Raw genomic sequence first — 21,379 nt, forward strand, 5'->3', positions numbered from 1 at the left:
GATACTGAATTCGCTCGAGTTTAATGGGGTGTGTTTTGGCAGCTGATTGAAAACAGAAACTGCCATACTCCATCACTGAGAGAATAGTTATTCGATACAACATTATAAGATCTTCTGGATGGGCTCCCCACCAGGTGCCGGTAATTGTACGGAGAAAGTTTATTCTTTGTAGGCATTTTTTACTCATATTCTTAATATGGGCCCCCAAGTACATTTGGAGTCGAACCAGACCCCAAGATATTTGAATTACATAGCATGAGTGATCGGTTTATCCAAAAGTTGAAGCTTTGGTTTTGGTGGTCCATGCTTCCTAGAAAAAACCACCACCTCTGTTTTCATCGTGGAGAATTCGATCTCTAGCAAAAACCAAAAGATGAAAATAATTTTTTTACTTCTTCCTTTCTCTTCTGCCAGAATCATTTTCGATTGTGAGTATTCTCTACTTACACTGAAACATCGATTCTTCAATTTCATTCTTTTCTGGAAACGTCCCTCGAATTTGAAAACAAATGCTTTTACTTGAAGATTGAAGCTACTCAAATGGGCTATATTCGTTAACATTCGAATGGGCTATATGTCAGTTTCAGTTTCACATGTGAAAGGACGATCTTTGCTTTCAATTGAAAGTTTGATTCGATTTCATTTCTCCAAACTGGATTTTCCCGGTCTTTCAAAAGAAGTGGAATTGGAAGAGGTATATGAGAACATATTACTCTTAAGGGAGTATTCTAGTCTAGAAATTTGAAGAAAATATTTTTTTTTCTTCATATTTCGGAAATTTAGGCATTCAAGAATATACTCTAGAAAGGACTTTTCGAAAATCTCATTACATACCGAGTTATAACCATTTTAGTGATGCGGTATATAATCTAGTACGGCTATACCAATTAACTTCAAACGCGTTTTTCTTGAAACTAGTTTTTTTCAAACTAGCGTACACGTTCTACAGAACCGATTTCTGTCGAATTCATATGAATACAATCTGTATGCATCTCTCTATCGCATGAATAAATAAAAATCATAATTTTTAAATTTCACTATTTAACCTTAAAAACCGCATTTTTTTTCTTCGAACGGCCTCCATTTTGTTTTTGACTTGTCCGAGGTTCATGCGATAGCGACATCTTTACCGATTCAGAATCTGTACGTTATATTTGTTTTAGATATTCAGAAGGGCTGGAATCGAGTACGCCATGGTACAACTTTTTTTTGACCCCCTTACTTCATCAGCTTGTAGCTATTCTATTTAAAACTGCTAAAAGATAGATAAACAATTAATGATATAATGGATAGTAAGCTCGAAGAAACGTCCGAAATTCGTGCCTCTACACTAGAATACCTCCTTAAGCGACCCTTACACGATAATTTGTATTAACATCAGTATTAACAACATTAAAGATGATCTGTAATTCCACAATATTGGAATGGCAATAGTGATGTAAATTTGGATTTTTGATCTCGGTTCATCAATACCGAAATAGGGCAGGAACACTGTCATTTTAATAATAACGATTGATAAAGTAAGGTGGTCTGATTTAATTTTAGGACGGTGTTGTACATCTAGAAACGTTTTGACCAAGTAGAGCAGGCATAAGCTATTGAAATTACTATGCAAAAAAATAGTTTTCTATCGTTAAAAGATCAATAAAAATATTTGCCAATAAATTTTTGAATTCTCAAAACATGCTATTTTAAAAATTGGTTAACCATGTTAATATCATCGCAAACGAACAACATGGGTTTGTTGAAAAACGGTCCACTACAACAAACCTCATGAGCTACGTGTCTCTGCTGATTGAGAAAAACAATGAGAAAAGACAGCAGCATTTACGTTGACTTTTCGAAAGCTTTCGACCGCGTTCCTCACGCCCTTGCTGTGGAAAAATTTAAGTGATACGGGTTTACACTTTGGTTAACCAATTGGATTAATTCGTATCTGACTGATCGTAGTGCACTCGTACGGATTGGCTCGTCAGTTTCAAATCGCCTAATTTGGTGTATGCAGATGACCTGAAATTTGTTTCGACTCTGTGCTATTCCTCGCAAATAAGAGGCAAATGCAAAGAATGCAAATTGTGCGATGCGCCTGATACTGAGATGTGATCGACTAACTCCACGGAGATTTATGCTCGAATGCCTGCAATGGACGTCAGTGGGACAGCGTATCAGGTTGACACGTTATGCCCTAGGTTGAATGTAGAGCCTGAAGTATCGGCTGCAATTAGGCCTAGGTTCGCTCAGCTGTCTGGTCTCGAAAACGATCGCATTAGTAGAACGTTCTCGGGTATCTAGTAAAGCGGGAATTCCTTTGTAAATTCTTGGCTAATACTGACATAGGTATTGGGTTCAATTCCCGATCGGTCTAAGGTCTTCCTGGGCTGGAAATTCTCTCGACATGCCATGGAATAAATACGTTTAGATAATGGCTTAAATTGTTCTTTCGTTTAATAATCTATGTCTGCGAGATAACCAGTCCGTTTTCTTGTTCAATTTAATTTGTTCACTGGTTAATTGATGAACTCGTCCCGCTCAAACCTTTGCGGGGGAATGAGGTGGGACCATCATATATATATAAAAAAAGTATGGTAAAAGATCTTGGTTGGTCCGATTCAGGGTGTTTTCACGCAACTAGTAAATGAAAATACATTTTTCTTCATGAAAATCATATATAATAAATACGAGTTTGGGTTTGTTGAAAAGCCCCAAGTCTCTAGTTGCTAATACTACCATAAGGCGTTGAAATTATTCAAATGTTTATGTTTTGTTGACGATTTTCCTTAAAGAGAAATTATGATCCTGGTTTGTCCACCTCTGATCATGATTTGTCTAAAAAATGATCATGATTTGTCCGGTTTTAGAAATCACTATTTTTGAATGAAAGAAATCAAAATTTCAAGTAGATGTTGCTATTCTCATTGCTTGAGTTTACTGTCATCATATTGATCCATTCATAATTTAGGCTATTAAGACAACAATAGTCAGATGAATAAATAAAGAAATAAATAAATACCACGCTGTTCACATCGCTCGCCTGGAACGTGTGCAGAAAACTTTCATCCAATATGCTCTTCGACATCTCCCCTGGCGTATCGACCCACATTTATTTATTTATTTACTATGATTCTTCATACCATTGAGAGATCATCCAGCCTTGACGACCTTCTGGATGCTGGGTTCGCCGTAGAGCTGCGCCAGTTCGTGGTTCATTCTCCTTCTCCACACTCCGTTTTACTGTACACCACCGTATATTGTACTGAGCACTCGACGTTCGAAAACACCAAGCCAAACTTCAAGCATCGCCCATACTTCGTGCCCAGAACCGGTCGAATTAGGGATTGTACATAGTAACCTTCGTACGGGGTCGGAGTTCGTTGGACCTCAAGGATTTGCGGAGCCATTGACTATAACTATTTCACGGCTGTTGTTGTTGTCAGTTGTTATCAACGAGCCAAGGTAGACAAATCGTCGCCGTCGAACACAACACTACTACCAAGAAGAACTCTGTAGCGATCAGTTCCTCCTACTAGCATGTATTTAGTTTTCGACGCATTGAACCCAAGCCCAATCAGCTCTGCTTCGTGTTTCAGTCGGGTATACAGGTCAAAAAACTTTGACTTTGACTTTTGAAAAACTTTAAATCAAAACTTTGAGCGTTTTGATGCTGAATTTTGCACAGGTCATTTTTTGGGTCAATAAACAAAATGTACATGGTCGGTTTTCGAAATTTGACATGACCATTTTCGCGGCCAGCCTAATATACAGTCACACTGGTACCCTTTAAAGGTCCTTGCGTTAGTATTGGTAAATAAGCAGCAAAATATTGTGTGCAAAAACTTCAATGTTCTGCAAACAATTTTCATTTGTGGGAATAACTTTGGCGTAAGAAAGAAATATACACACATACCTGTTTAATTACATACCATAACAATACATACTGGAGGAAAATGATGATAATGGACAAGATTGTTTAGGGATGAAGAATAATGACAATGTGGATTGAAGTGGGTTTCGAATGAGTACCATTACTGGTAATGTCAATACGGATGATAATTTTTTTGCAAATTAATGAAAAATCAATGTTATCTGACGAAAGTCTACTACGTCTTTCACTACTAACTTGTCCTGCTTTCGAAAAAAAAAATCGTTCACATGGTACTGAAGTCGCCGGAATACATAGTATTTTCAAAAGAATTTCGTAGAGCCGCGGATAGATAGGTTTCCTTTCTTTCCACCACAGCAAAGAGTCGCCCATGCTCAGCAAATGTGGCTCCTCTAAATATGTATCTACACCCTAAATTGATTTTTATCTCATGTTTTGTCATCCCGATTTATGACATTAAATGAGACATAACATAACAGAAAATGTCATGACTGGTACTGGTAAGCATTTGTATAATATACATGGTACAGCAATATAAGATTAATACGAGCGAGCGAAACAAAAGACGAATAAGCTTTCCGCATACTTTGTTACATACACGGCCCAGACCGAGATAGATATTGTTCTCCTTCATGCGCTCCTTTTTTACTCTTAGAAAACACTTCCTAACTTCATTTTATAATCAGGTGCAATATTATCACGTATTTGCTGAATAACTGCTGAAGCATCATTAGTTATGTGGATAGCGTGGTCGTGTAAAATAGCTTTGCATTCCAGCCGGCCTTGGTTCGATCCCCATTGATGTCGTATGGACTTTTTTTTTGGCACAACCCCAAATTAAAAGAGAAAAGAAAATAGAAAGAGATGTCTGCACGCATACATACAAACCATTTTGAGGCTTTTAAAACAGCTCATTATTTGCACATTTGACTCTCCAGCACACTGAATGGCATCATTTCTGCCAAAGATGAAATGTTTTCTGCCAACGCTAGTTTGGGTGTACCTCAGCTATTGCAGCAACTTCTGGATCATGTGAGGCTTGAAGATTGCCACCCAATGCATCAAACTCCTCCCATACATATGACCGCGCATTATCATCAACGATTTGTGGTGGTTTCGCAGACGTGTATTCTATGGATGTATGGATGTGTGCATTGTTGTACTTTCTATTATCCCCAAAACCTTGCTGCTTGAAGCGAAAATCTAGTAGTATTGATTGGGCTACTAATTCGTCTGACTCAAGATCTGCAAATCGCTTTACCAGCTCCGAAATCAATTCTTTACGGAGCTTTTTTATAATCACTAGAACGGATTTCTCTTGCTCCATATAATGTTGTAAATGTCGAATCATCAGTCGGGACAGCAGATTTAGACCGCTTTACGCCACTCTCCCTTAACCCCGATTGAGCTGAAACTTTGCATAGGGTGTTTTTTCGAGGCGGTGATCCTTTTTTATGGAGTAACTTTTTGAAATTCCAGTTGACCATTTTCATTGGCCCCTAGTGCTCAATATTTTTGGGAGACTTTTCGGCTTCGGTTTATGAATATGATTCGTGTATTCTGTCTAATAGTCTATCATACACTAAATTATACTTACAGCTTTTGTGGTTCATAATTGTGATGAGATCTGAGTGACTATTGTTGGTTCCTTGGAAGGGTGTGTGTATGTGTGCACAGTGGTTTATCCGATTCGTGATAATGATCGGGTGACCGGAGTGTTTCGCCAGATATTTGACACTTTTTGACAGATAAAATTTGATCAATGTGTACTAATCAAACATATTAGACACAATACACGTAAATATTCAGTTATGGAATGGTTAATTTTTTTATCTGTTCGTTAATCAGTATATGGTTACGTTACGTTAAACATTTCAGTCGTTTTTTTCCATGCTCGATGTTTAACACTGTTTGCCCCTATTGATAATTGAAGAGTTCCAAACAACATGCATACAGTGTTTGCACCATTTTCAAACCAAATTTTATCCGTCAAAAAGTGTCAAATATTTGACCTACGGACAAATAGTGATTGTGTTACATTTACCCGAAGCCCACTCACCCAAAAGACAGTTACCTGAAATACATTCAGCCGAATCCCACTCACCCGAATGTAATAAATATCCGAATGCAACAGTTACCCGAATGTAACATCTACCCGAACTGGCACTTACCCGAATGTTACTGTTACCAAAATGTAACATTTACCCGAATGCGACAGTTACCCGAATGTAACATCTACCGGAATGCGACATTTACTCGAAGGAAGGATATACTCGAATAATACGCAAATTGTATTATTGAGAAGTATTTGTATATTAAGTGTCATACAAAGTGTTATATAAAGATCATATTTGTCTCGTACGCTCATGTTTATTCAAAAAGTATTTTCCGTGGGTAATGCAATTTGAGAAATAGTGGCGTTGAATAAAATCATTTTCAAAATAATGAAAAGTGAAAAAATGCAGTTTCATAACGTATTATGAAGTTTATCCATTCATATGGATGACGCAGTCCGTTTACTTAAAAGCGCAGCGGTTGGTCGCTGAATGCACAAGTAGCTTTGTATACGGAACGCGAAGTGTCATCTTACCAGTCGATGACTTCAAGTAGGGGAAAAGGGGGGAATTTGGACCACCTAAGCAAATCGCCTAATATTTCCAAACCAATACAGTCTAAATAAAAAATGTCACATTATATATTAAGCTACACTTGTTTTCTCTCAATCAAAAATGTTTAATCATTATATCAAGCTTTAAACTACCAAATATATAATATAATAAAGAGATGATTTTTGGACAATAAAATTTGATGCGGGCTGATTTTGACCATCTGTGGGGTGATTTGGTCCAGTGTGTGTTTCCTCGGAAAAAACATACTTTTGTTTATGTAAAGTATAATGTAACAACCAGTAACAGTGTTCTGGGATCGATACCAGGTGTCTTGGCCAGATTCCAGACCAGAAAAATTGGATTGAGACCACCTCGAATTCTGCATGGATTTTTTCACTGTTGTTCGAGCATTTTCAAACACTTTTGATGCTCGGTCAAAGAAAATCCGTTCTTGATGAGCTGATTTGCTCTCCTTCTTCCAACGTTGTCTGCCAATTCTCTTTTTGTAATTCCGTGACATCTGGAATCAATCAGACCAAAGAAAAGCCTCAAACCTGTAGGACCAATTCACCCCACAAAAACGTGTCCATGTCACCCCACACAACATGCAAAAATTAAAATGCAATCAATTTCATTCATTATTATCAAACTCACAGTTTCGCTGCATCAAATTGTTCCTCTTCTGTAGGCGAACAGAACTTTACTACACAATACACGAAAAGTTTATTTAATCAGCGGGAAAAACCTTAAAACCACGATCGGAAAATTCACATTTTTTGATAATCAAAGTGCTTGATGTGTTCATGCTACCATTTCCTTCCACCTGTCGAATTTTACCAAAGTTTATTTGCGTTAGTTACATACGGTTCATTAATAAAAGAAGATGACATTATAAAAAATCCAAGTTGAGCCGTACTTTTTGAGATAATGGGGTGGTCCAAATCACCCCATATGGCCAACTCACCCCCTGTTACCCTACCTCCAAACTGGGAGGTTAATATAAAACCGATTTGCAAAATAAAATTACGTCTTAACCTACACGCGGGCGAGGTTAGAATTATTTTGATGACAACCACGGTTAGTTTCACCGCCTCGTTTCTTTAACCTCGATAAATGGGGGCTTCGCCCATCTTTACATTGATCTCAGAATTAAATTCATCACAAAATAATAAATTCATGATAAAAACTGCGCTGCGGTGGTAAATTCGCGAGTATCTTTTTTATCTATTCTTTTCACATTTTCATAATCCATGCTCATTCCTGAATGATCTCTTGGAATCTCCTTAAAGAGCAATACTAAAAGGGAAAAAAAAGGCATGTCAATTGTGTCGACACTAATTTCTAAAAATGACACAGCGAAGTCTTCAACATCTTTTTCGAATTTCCTCATTACAATTTCTCATCTCTAGGGGGTCTCCGTAGCCACATTGGTTGCGCGTTCGCTTAGTAAGCGATCGATCGTGAGTTCAAAACTCAGGGCCCTCATTGACCATCTTTGTGTTGTTATAGAATAACTACGTCCATGTAACAATCATCAGCGATGGAGGTCGATCCGAGGCACCAAGCTGGCTTCGAAATAAGATCGATTCGTCCATACAACTGCTCTGCTCAGCAAGACACATCGGGCTGCTGTTCTATAAATAACTCAACAATGATCAATCAACTGTCTCCGCTGTCCGGTCTAACTGGATAATGGAAGAACAGAAGGAAAACTCTTACGCCTAAATGGCAACTGTGTAATGTGCTAATTATAGATTAGATAAACATGTGACATGTACACGATTAAATTCGGCTCTGTTACAGCTAAAATGCTAAAGGGTGTGCCACATCAAATTGCATCACGGAAAAAACGCTGTAGAAATTCGCCCAGTAGACCGATCCTTTTGAAAATTTTAGACAGAAAATAAAAACTATTAAACAACTTTTGGCATTTTCTTTTTATTCATACTTCGAGCCCAAACCGGTATGCTCGCACCTTCCTCTTTACCCCGTCCATAAGGTTCTGTACAACGTCAGGTTGTAGTTTTTTTTGAACAGAAATCCATTTTCTCTTGAAGCCCGCCTTCGATTTGACAACTTTTGGGTTCTTCCGGAGGGCCTGCTTCATAATCGCCCAATATTTCTCTATTGGGCGAAGCTCCGGCGCGTTGGGCAGGTTCCTTTGGCACGAAGGTGACCCCGTTGGCTTCGTACCACTCCAACACATCCTTTGAATAGTGGCACGAATCGAGATCCGGCCAGAAGATGGCCTCGTGCTGCTTCAATAGCGGTAGTAAGCGCTTCTGTAGGCACTCCTTAAGGTGAACCTGCCCGTTTACCGTGCCGGTCATCACGAAGGGGGTGCTCCGCTTTCCGCAAGAGAAGATCGCTTGCCACACCAAGTACTTTTTGGCAAACTTGGATAGTTTCTGCTTGCGAATCTCCTCCGGAACGCTGAATTTGTCCTCTGCGGAGAAGAACAACAGGCCCGGCAGCTGACGAAAGTCCGCTTTGACGTAGATTTCGTCGTCCATTACCAGGCAATGTGGCTTCGTCAGCATTTCGGTGTACAGCTTCCGGGCTCGCGTCTTCCCCGCCATGTTTTGCCTTTTGTCGCGGTTAGGAGCCTTCTGAACCTTGTATGTACACAGGCCCTCCCGCTGCTTGGTCCGCTGGACGAATGAACTTGACAAATTCAGCTTATTGGCGACATCCCGAACCGAACTTCTCGGAGCACGTCTAAGCTGCTTAATTACGCGCTTGTGATCTTTTTCACTGACGGAGCATCCATTTTTGCCGTTCTTCACCTTCCGGTCGATGGTTAGGTTCTCGAAGTATCGTTTTAGTACTCTGCTGACCGTGGATTGGACGATTCCCAGCATCTTACCGATGTCCCGATGTGACAACTCCGTATTCTCGAAATGAGTGCGCAGGATTAATTCACGCCGCTCTTTTTCGTTCGACGACATTTTTCCAAATTTACAAAAAATTGACAGTGAAGAATGGCCAACGTTACACTCTTATCTGATTATAAGCGAAAGCTGAAGATATAATTCCTAAAAATTAAATTTCTGCAGCGTTTTTTCCGTGATGCAATTTGATGTGACACACCCTTTAATGAGCCTAAAATAATCAAAAAGGATAAAAAAAAATTCTCGTCTAACTTCCGAACTTCCGAACAGGAGATTCCATTCGGGTAAATCTCGCATTCGAGTATTTGTTACATTCGGGTAAATGTACATTCGAGTATTTATTGCATTCGGGTAAATGTGCTTCGGGTAATCGTATTTCGGGTGAATGGGACACAATCCAAATAGTTATAGCCATTATTCTAAAGGGTCATCCATTAGCGACTTGACAGTTTTGTTTCTTCGTGCGAACGAACCCTCAAAACATTTCAATGATCTGTCAATGTAAAAAGTAACAACATGTTCATGTAAAAAATCAACATGTTCATTCTGGTGTAGTATACGAACGTTATTTCTGGCTAAATGGCTTTGTCAACAAGCAATATATGCGTTACTGGTCAAATACAAACCCCCATGTGCTTCAAGAAACACCATTACCTCCGCAAAAATTACTTTTTGGTGTGGTTTTAATGCCGGAGGAGTGAATAGGCCGTATGGGAACTGTGAGCGTTCGCGGGATAATCGGAGACCGCCCGAAATCGAACGATGACTGCCTGCTGAATAAGATGATGGAAAATGTGCCTCAAACTCATCATTGTTTTTCTACACCCAGAAAACTAGTTACCGTTCTGAATCATGCAATGATGCAGAAAACAGATCTTAACTTTATGCTTAACTTAACTTATAGTTGATATTTTTAATAAATTAGTTCAATATGCTTTGGTACCTATTTGATTGAAAACATAAAAAATTAACCGAATAAAATGATTTTCAAATCAAGCAAATAAGAATCAAACTTCGGACACCATTTATAAAAAAATCAAATTTCGGACAGATTGAATTCAAATTTCGGACACTTTATTTTGTAATTTTTTGAACGAAAATTACATTACACTTGATTATATTTTATAGTCAACTGCGAAACACTTACTAAGCAATCACAGTAACCTGATAACGATGATGAGAACTGATGAAACACGAGAGAAATTTAAATATAGATGAAGAGGTAAATTCTACGTGCTCACGCTTAGCAAACGTCAAACACAAACGATAATGAGTGGATTTTGGGTTTTGGATGTATTTTTTCCTACTATGTAATAATTCAAATGTAATTCTCAAATGAAGTGATAGTGAAATCAAGATAGTACACTAAAGAAGCAATTGTGATATTAATTTTATAGTTATATCATCAGTGCATTAAGCATTTCATAATATTAGAACAAAGTGTCCGAAATATGATGTTGTTCGAAATATATTTCAGAACGGTATGTACAGGGTTTTCCAACTTTAAATTCCGATAGTAAATTGAAATAAAACACACTTAGAATTCGAATTTCGATGAAATTTTTATTTCAAATTAAAGTTTGGTTTATGCCATTATGTGTGAAATACAACATCATTCAAATGTCCACCTAGAGCTTCCTCGCACACCTTGATCCGGAACAGGTAATTTTCGATGACTTTTCGGCACATATGGGTCGGTATCTCGGTCATAACTTCACGAATGTTGTCTTTCAAATGTTCAAGAGTTTGCGGAGAGTTGGCATAGACACGGTCTTTCGCATAACCCCACAAAAAAATGTCTAGCGGGTTCAAATCGCATGATCTGGACGGCCAATTGGCATCACCAAAACGCGAAATTATGCGTCCCTCAAATTTCGTTCGCAATATGGCCATGTTCGGTCGTGTTGTGTGGCACGTGGCGCCGTCCTGCTGAAATCACATGTCATCCGTATCCATATCTTCAATTTGTGGCAAAAAAAAATCGGTTAACATGCGGCCATAGCGCTCACCATTCACAGTTACCGTCTCGCCGTCCTCATTTTCAAAGAAATACGGCCCGATGACTCCACCAGACCATAATGCGCACCAAACAGTGACTTTTGGCGGATGCAATGGCCTCTCGACAATCACGTATGGATTTTCTGAGCCCCATATACGGAAATTTTGGGTGTTCACATAGCCACCGAGCACGAAATGTGCCTCATCACTGAAGAAAATTTGATGCGAAAATTCAGCATTTTGCTGCTGTTGTTTGTTCACCCGATCGACGTATGCCCGACGCATTCCATGGTCACCACGCTCTAATTTTTGTACCAGTTGGACTTTATATGAATGTAGGTGCAAGTCCAAATGCAAAATTCGCCACAATGATGTGTTTGACAAGCCCAATTGCTGAGCACGCCGTGGAATCGAAACATTCGGGTCATCCTCCACACTGGCAGTAACAGCAGCAATATTTTCGGCCGAACGCACATTACGATGATGCACAGGTTTCACAATATCCGCTACGGATCCAGTTTGTTCGAATTTACGCACTACATTAGCGATTGTGTGCTCTGTAGGCCGTATAGTATAGTATAGTATAATAGTATAATTTAATAAAATTAACACTATGTGCGATGCTAAAACGATCCATATTGTAAAATGGCAGACATTCAATTAACGATATGACGCTTTGGTTGACAGCTATGTCAAACGGTTGTCAGCGCAGGGCTGTATACTTTTGGAAGCCCGAAATGGAAAACCCTGTATTTTTGGAAATAAAAAAAAACTTGTTTATCTAGCGGAGTGATCAACAACTTGAACCTGCCCAAAATCGTTTTTACACGTTGTAGGTGTTTTGCAACGGATTCGTGAGTAAATATGTAGCTAGTTTTTTTGCAAATATGAATGAAAAAATATTTTAGTTGGATTCACGAACACAACGTTTAATTGAAATATTCATGCCAGGAAAAACTAATCTAGCGAGAAAATACTGACTCACTCGATGAAGCTCCAGTATTGAATTCGGATATCCCTCTTATGATTGATTTATTTGCATATTGCATTGAGTTGCAGTAATAAAAGCATGCGAATAATTAGTTGATAATTGGAGAGGCCGGTAATTAGCACGATGATTGGATGGTGCAGCATGCAACATGAGATGGCTACATTCGATACAGTGCTTGAACTTCCGAAGTTGATACAGGAATTCATTTGCGCAAAAAAACAATCGCAATTTTGTGATCAAGTCCCTTCTGATCCTCCTAATAGTTATATATCATCTTTCATGCACCCGAGTTTCGCTGATTGACCTCAAAATATTCGTTGTTTATTGGAATTTGTTATTTGGAGGTGAAGGAAGGCTGAATACATCTTTCCGCACAATCAGTCATTTAGAGAAAAAGAATTCAAAATAACAGTTTACATCTTTTTTCCACGTGGTTTGGCTATATTTTCTGAGCTTTCTGAGCTGAGATTTTTTTTGAGCTTTTTTCTGAGATTTCCCAGCTGCTGTTACAGATAGCACCAGCACTGCAAATTTATAAATATAAACTGGTATTGATGATATCGATTTTTCAAAATCAGAAAATCCGGTTTTGCAGCAATATCTTCAACAATATCGAGCGTCAGCATAATTCATACCTTACGCGATCAATACTTCCGTCAGTATCCTATTACAATTCGTGATGTTTATGAAAATATTGAACGTGTAAAATTTCCATAACAAATAATTCACCACCGAAGAAATCTCATTGACAAATCGTGACTCGATAATGAATCGACTGCATTTCAAATTTCAAATAAAACAAAAGTTGCTGGACCATATAAATTGCACCCGTAAACGCCACAATGGCTCTCACTGGACAATAAATTACTGTACAGCATAAAGTTTTCTTTACATTCGGTTCATGTTTCCCCGTCTTCTCGATTCTATCGATCGGAAGAAGTTTTAGTTTTTCTTTCAAACCAGTGATATTAGTGTTCTAGTGGTTTTTCTTCGGTCCGAGGCTGACCATACTGAACGTGGCAGCGTCGAATGTTCCAGTGGAAGACCAAACTTTAGTGCACTGCTAGAACAAACACAGACAGAAACGTCCTTTTCTTTGTCATCGCTTACAACTTAGAACCAACATCACTTCAGTTCCAATTTAAGCTGCATTTATTCACTGCTTTCCAACTATATCGATTCCTCCCCCGTTTTAAATTTTGCACGACAGCTGACTGAAACCCTCCAACTTTGCTTTGCAAATTTCTCACTTTCACGCCCCCCACCCACCAAGAACATATGGAACAGATTGAAAATTAAATTTTAATCACTTCCCGCGCGCTCTTCCCCTGCGTTCGACGCCCTTTATCAGCGTCCCGACATCTTCGGAGAAATCAGTGCGCGCTGCTGTCATGCAAATGCCATTTCAGGAAGTGGTTTCCAAACGGTTCCGGGGGAACAGGCGTGGGATCCGAGCAGCGGAGGCTCTATCGATGATTGATTGCCGATTTGCATCGCGCACAATTTTCCAATCGCTTTTCGTCGGCTTTCATCCACCTTGAGAGATCCAAGCGCGCGCGTTCCGGTTGCGTTCCGATGGCACAGATAGAGCAGAATTGAATGGGGGATTTGGGTTTTATTGGAGTGGCGCAAGTTGGATTGCTCTTTAAATAATGGATGTTATTGAACTGTTTGCGAACAATCGGAAGCAGTAAAGTCGAACAATTGGATCATTTCAGGAAGTTTTCGCAAAGTGGAAAGTTGGTCGCAGGAATGTACCGACCGAGGTGAAGGAACACTGTTTGCCTGTTTTGTGTCAGTTGATGCTTCTCAGCAGATCCATTTGTATCTGATGAATACTCACATGTAAATGTTAAATAGTTTCAATTTATATCATTTCAATGCGTGCTAGAATGCGAATATATAACGAAGCCCGTATGTGGAAGACGCTCAACGCTGTACCCAACCGGTTGCCACAGGAGAAAGGTTATCAACAGTACAATTAATTTTTCACCTAACCACAATTTCCTATTCCAGAAAAACCACCCAAAGTGACGTTTATGGAAAATTTCCGAGAGTATTGCTTAAATACCACCATTCACGGTTTCAAGTATGTCGGAACTGTCGGTCTATCTGTGTTCGAACGGTACAAATATAACTATGCAAATGATAAATTTACTTCAAAAAAGCATCCTTTCAGCACATTTTTCGCCATTTCGTTCCTGCTAGTTTCGATCCTCTCGATCTACTTCATCAGCAGCGTGTACCAGAAGTGGCAATCGACCCCGATCATCATCGGTCTCAACCCGATCGCGACCCACATCCGGGACATCCCGTTTCCAGCGGTTACGATCTGCAACATGAACCAAGCCAGACGAACAGCGGCGGAGAGGATCGCCCCGAACAGTCTGGAACACGCGATGCTCGAGAGTATTTGCTCATTGGATGGCGAGTACAACGCGACCAACTACGAGGGCAAGTGGTCAAATGTACAGAAGACTCTACTGAACGCCACCCAGCCTTGTCACAGGATGATCCAGGCCTGTCGATATGCACAAAAGGTTCAACGATGTATCCATATGTTTCAGCCTGTGTTGACCGACGAAGGGTTGTGTTGTACCTTCAACAACGTCGATCCGGCGTATATGATGCAGCATACGGACATCACCGCAAGACAACCGGAAGCCTCAGAAAATCCATTTGAACCGATCGAGTGGACACCGGAGGGTGGGTACAAGGGGAAGCCGAGGAATACCACGTATCCACGAGCAATCGCGGGTGAGTATGCGATTTATTTCGTTCAAAACAAAAAGGATTTCATCTCTTTCATTTCGGATGTATGTGACGTTTAAAAAACAATCGGTGAGATGATACAGAATATCACACATGAAAAGTAGAGCTTGAGCATGGACTTTGGTAGACTGTGCAACACGTAGTTGCTCTCGGTGATTGACCTGAACCAGCGGAATTGCACAAAGAACAAACTGAATGACGCTTGGGATTAGCAAATCATTCTCATTGTGTAAGTTTCGGTGATTCGAACTTTAAATAGCCAATAACGACGCCGGTCACCGGAAGTGAAGAAATGTTAGTATGGTAATCGCGTTATATGTTCAACACGCGGCAAAGATTATTTTTAGTTTACCTGAGAAGGAAAACCTGTAAAGTATATCACGCTTTATATCGAACTCCAATCGCGACGACGGAGGGTTATCTTTGGGAAACCTGATGACTCCACCAGACCATAATGCGCACCAAACAGTGGCTTTTGGCGGATGCAATGGCCTCTCAACAATCACGTGTGGATTTTCTGAGCCCCATATACGGAAATTTTGGATGTTCACATAGCCACCGAGCTCGAAATGTGCCTCATCGCTGAAGAAAATTTGATGCGAAAATTCAGCATTTTGCTGCTGTTGTTCGTTCACCCAATCGACGTATGCCCGACGCATTCCATGGTCACCACGCTCTAATTTTTGTACCAGTTGGACTTTATATGAATGTAGGTGCAAGTCCAAATGCAAAATTCGCCACAATGATGTGTTTGACAAGCCCAATTGCTGAGCACGCCGTGGAATCGAAACATTCGTGTCATCCTCAACACTGGCAGCAACAGCAGCAATATTTTCGGCCGAACGCACATTACGATGATGCACAGGTTTCACAATATCCGCTACGGATCCAGTTTGTTCGAATTTACGCACTACATTAGCGATTGTGTGCTCTGTAGGCCGTCCATGACGACCAAAATCCATCCGTAATGCTCGAAAAACATTTGCCGGTTTTTCATCATTTTTATAGTATAATTTAATAAAATTAACACTATGTGCGATGCTAAAACGATCCATATTGTAAAATGGCAGACATTCAATTAACGATATGACGCTTTGGTTGACAGCTATGTCAAACGGTTGTCAGCGCAGGGCTGTATACTTTTGGAAGCCCGAAATGGAAAACCCTGTATAATGCTGTGAAATTTTAGAAACAACTGCTTGGTAGAATAATCTCTGAAATAGTTTTTTCATTGTAGAATCAGTTGACGATAATTGATTGATGATTCATTCTTGTCCTCGCAGAACAATACACTAGCTGATCGTATGTCGCAATTTATTTCATGTCAACGCATTGAAAATTTACCTCGAACGCTATTCCGGTGGCCTTTTTCGCTGACAAGTCGATTATATACATGTTGCACCAGCCCCATTATTCCACATCTCATAACTACATCAATATACCTTCGGCACCGCAGGGAAGCAACAACAAGGATAACACTTGCAAGTATCAACTACCATGCTACATGTTATTTAGTATTGCCTAAGTGGAATCGCACCTCTAGGCATCGTTCGTACAACGCAAACAAAGCGCCAAACAAGCGTTCGCCATAGCATGCATACAGTGCCATACATTGGTGGTTTGAAACTACTAGGAATATAAACACTTCTCATCATTTTACGCTATTCTCAAAATTTGACCGAATCTATCTTTGACAGATTGGTTTGTTTACAAGTTTTAGATGAAGGAACTATGAAATTGGTTCATTAAATTCAAAATATTCGGCAAAATATCGCAGTTTAATAATGTTGATTTCAAGCATTTTTAATTTACAGCCCGATATCAGTACAATTGCTACGGACCGATTTCATAACATTCACTTCACCGTGTAGCAGCACATTCGTCACAACATTTGTCGATTCATTGAGTCAAATGTTTGAGTCCAACATTCGAGTGAAACGTTGGACGAATCGTGTAGCGCCCGCATTAAACTGTTTATACTCACTCTAGGCAAGTATTCCCCTTCGTTCTTCTTGTTTTTCTTTGTTCACGGAGACTTTAAATCCTACGATTTCCCCTTCGTTGCTCGACGATAAGCTGCTCGTTATTGACAGCTCTGTTCGGGAAAGCACACAAATGGACAGAACAAATGTATGGGAAAATAGAAACGCTTAATGTTTTCATGAATTTTAACCATTTACGAACCAGGGGATTCTAATGTATAGCATATTAAACAAATCTTCCGATTCGTTTAGTATGTGAATCGTCAAAATCCGTTCGCGTCAAAAATAGTTATTGACGTTAACTTTATTTCATAGAAACGTGACCTGATTTCTGATTTGGCACCCTTAATGTAAGACGTAGTTCTACGTCAAAACATGTTTGTAAGAAGGTGCACTACGCAATAAGTAGTAGTACTTTTGTTAACGCTACTTTCTAATTTTGAAAACTAATCCCCAGTCTATACAGGGGATTTTTTATGTGGGGCTACGTCTAACCGCTATATCTTTCGGGGTAAAATGAAAACCTAACCTCATTACATGCAGGAAAAAATGAAAGATTTCGAATGCTTTTAACTCGAACATTTCTTAATAGATCGGAAAGATGTTTGCATCAATGAATAGGGAATATTTCTACACATCTATCACAATTAATAAAATGTTATTTTTCTTGAGATAGCAATTGAATAACTGTAAAATGTCAAGCTCTATCAAAATGCCCTAACTGCCCCGTTTTGATTGGCCCGATTTACGATTTCCCCAACACAGCCATTAAAATAAAGGTGCCTGGGGAAATTGACATTGCAAAAAAATGCTATTTGGAAGGAACTTTTGTTCCCACCGACATGTGTTCCCTAACACAGCCATCAAAACCAAGGCGCCCGGGGAAATTGGCATTGCAAACACATGCAAGCTGGGGCAAACATGTTGAATTCAATTGAGTTCGAAAATTGTTTCATTCAATCAATAGTTTAATCAATACAAAAAGATGATTACTTAGCCAACGGTAGTCCCACGTCAACCTTGCGGTTATATTATTCGTTCAAAAATGGTGATTTTAAAACCGGACGGACCATAATCATTTTTTGGAGAAACCACGATCAGAGGTGGACAAACCATGATCATAATTTCTCTTTGAAGAAAATCGTTAAAAAAAACATAAAAACCTAAACAATTTGAACACCTTATGGTATTATAAGCAACTGGAGAAAAATCGATTTGCATTTATTAGTTTCGTGAAACACTCAAAATCGGACAAAACAACATCATTTACCTTACCCAAAATAAACGAGCTATATCTGGTTAACATATGGTTCCAACAAGAAGGTGCCAACGATATGTTCATCGGTCTAATGATATGAGCATTTCCTCATCAGAAGCTATTTGAGAGGATATGTCGCTATCTCGCCTGAATAATTTGTCAGTTTTGTCAATTGAAAATGAATTGACAAATGCAATCGGATTTGAAAGAGTTATCAATATTTTTGCTAAAATCAAAGCCCGAGTACATTTTTGATACAGTGACTGAAACAAAAAATATATCGCCCGATATAAAAAAAATAACAATACTTTTATTTTTTCAAACTATTTTAATTTTTTTCCTTTTATTTTTTACTAGCTGACCCGGCAAACTTCGTCCCGCCCAGAATTTGTTTTTTTTTGTTATCAATACCTTCAAACATTTACGTTTTCTTACTAAGCGCAAGTACATGAGTCCAATCGCAGAACTGTTCATTGATTGATCTTCTAATCGACCCCGTTGAATTTACCTTATACTAAAAAAATCCTAGTACTTCTACCAAAACTCATCATTATAATATCAGATGAAAATATTCAGACACAATTCTCATTCAAGATTTTTCAACCACAGCCACAACCGCAAATAATATGTTTCTCCGTTACATGGAATAAATGTTTGATACAGAAAATATGATAGAATGAAGACAGACCCCTTCCCTCTTCCCCCTTAGAGAAAGGGGAGGAGTGTATATTCTACATAGAAACGTTTCGTGCCCCCTAAAATCATTGATTAGTTTTCGAGTTATGCCGAAATTTGGTTTTCCCTTGTATGACAGCCCACCCTAAGAGGGGGAGGAGTATCGAACCACCATAGAAACATTTATTGCATCCTAAAACCTCCACATGCCAAATTTGGTTTCGTTTGCTTGATTAGTTCTCGAGTTATGAGAAATATGTGTTCCATTTGTATGGGAGACCCCCTTAGAGAGGGGAGGAGTGTCGAACCACCTTAGAAATGTTTCTTCCCCATAAACCTCCATATGGTAAATTTGGTTCTGTTTGCTTGATTAATTCTTGAATTATACGGAAATGTATTCTTCATTTGTGTGGCAGCCCCCCCTTACAGAAGGGAGAGGAGTATTTAGCCACCATAGAATCATTTATTTCAGCTCAAAACCCCCAGATGCCTAATTTGGTTGCATTTGCTTGATTAATTCTTGAGTAATGCAGAAATTTGTGTTTCATTTGTATGGCAGTCCCCCTTTAGAGAGGAGGGAGGAGTACCTAACCACCGTAAAAACATTTATTGCACCCTAAAACCTCCACATGCCAAATTTGGTTTCGTTTGCTTGATTAATTCTCGGTTGATCCGGAAATTTATGTTTCATTTGTATGGCAGTCCCCCTTATAGAGGGGGGAGGAGTATCTAACCACCACAGAATCATTTATTGTACCCAAAAACCTCCAGATGCCTAGTTTGGTTCCATTTGCTTGATTAATTCTCGAGTAATGTAGAAATTTGTGTTTCATTCGTATGGCAGACCCCCCCCCCCTTAGAGAGGGAGGAAGGGTCTCAAACTATCATGAAAACCTTCCCCGGTCCCAAAAACGCCTACATACCAATTTTTATGTCGATCGTTTCAGTAGTTCCCGAGTCCATAAGAATCAGACAGACAGACAGACAGACAGAAGTCCATTTTTATACATATAGATTTCTAAACTATGAGAAAAGAAAAACTCAGAAGTTAATTTTGCCATAAGAACATTGAAGTAACAATCGTTTTTCTCAATGCATAGTTCAGTTAATATGATACAATAAATCGACTTCATGTTTTCAACAAAAAAAAAACAAAAACGAATCAAAACAAACATTCAGGTCTTCTTTGGCCTTAATTGTGGGTAGACCAAATAGTTGAGGAATAAAAACGGGACACGTAAACCCAAAAAAGTTTTGTATTTATTATTTAATATTTTTCGAAGAATTTGTTGTGTGAATAAAATCAATGAATCAAATATTCTTAGATGCTCCCTATAAATAATAAATATTTAGATGTTGAAAAGACTTCGCGGAGAAGATTAATTATTGCAAGTTTTATCATAAAATTGTCAGATAAACACAAAATATCATCAGTAAGCTTCACAAAGTTTTTAGAATCTAGAAATTTGTTTTCTTTTTCTTAAAATATTTCCTAACAATAATTTGCTACTGGTGCGAATTCTTTGCTCCACCTTTTTATCTCACTAATTATATTTCCTGAACTAGAGTTCATTCTTTTTTACTCAAATTCATTCTTTTTCAATAGCGTCATTTTGAATCTCCGGAGTGGGCGTTGATATAAGACTGTTGTGTTTCCCCTAGACTAGTTTTTGATTTTTCACTGTAGTTCAACGCAGTATCATGAAAAATTTACACGGTTCTAAGAAATTGAACCTCCAGTATTTCATTTGAATCAACTAGTCCTACGTCAAGATTACGTCCCTCAATAAGGGTGCCAGATCAAAAAACATCTCCAATTTTTTATGGAATAGGTTGAAGTTAATAACTATCTTCGCTGCAAACGAATGTTGACGGATGAACGAACAATGATTTACATACCAATCGAATTGGAAATTCTCTGATAATTGTTTGATATGTTATGCATTACGATTCCCTAATTCATAAAGGGCTTAAATTACCAGAAATTGTAAGCGTACCAATTTTCTCACAAATTTGTTCTGTAAATTTCTGTGCTATCCTGATTGTACTTTCTGAACCGAGAAACGAGGGGAGTCGTGAGCAGAGCAGTGTTGCCACATTTTAATCTGTACCAGAAGAGAAAAAATATTTTCCATCTGTACTTTTCCTTCATTATTCATTGTAGAAAAAAATTATGAAATATTAAAAAATAGTTTTTTTTTTGAAAAAATTGTTTGCTAGAAAATATTATATGTACTTGCTTACTTTTTATCTAGATTTACTTACTACAAATACTAGTACTAACCTATTAACGCCGCCGGAAATTTTTATTATGAATTTATTT

General features: G+C 38.7%; 1 protein-coding gene across 1 annotated transcript in view; it reads left to right on the plus strand.

The window, feature by feature from the left end:
- The window catches only part of LOC129780134 (pickpocket protein 28), a 332,703-nt gene that overhangs the window by 288,670 nt on the left and 22,654 nt on the right, over positions 1 to 21,379 (plus strand). The window contains exons 3-4 of the mRNA XM_055788103.1: positions 14,386 to 14,494; positions 14,549 to 15,126. Coding sequence (XP_055644078.1) covers positions 14,386 to 14,494; positions 14,549 to 15,126 — 687 coding nt within the window. The remainder of the gene's footprint in view (positions 1 to 14,385; positions 14,495 to 14,548; positions 15,127 to 21,379) is intronic.

Source organism: Toxorhynchites rutilus, chromosome 3, assembly GCF_029784135.1.
Source record: "Toxorhynchites rutilus septentrionalis strain SRP chromosome 3, ASM2978413v1, whole genome shotgun sequence".
NCBI classification, from domain to species: domain Eukaryota; kingdom Metazoa; phylum Arthropoda; class Insecta; order Diptera; family Culicidae; genus Toxorhynchites; species Toxorhynchites rutilus.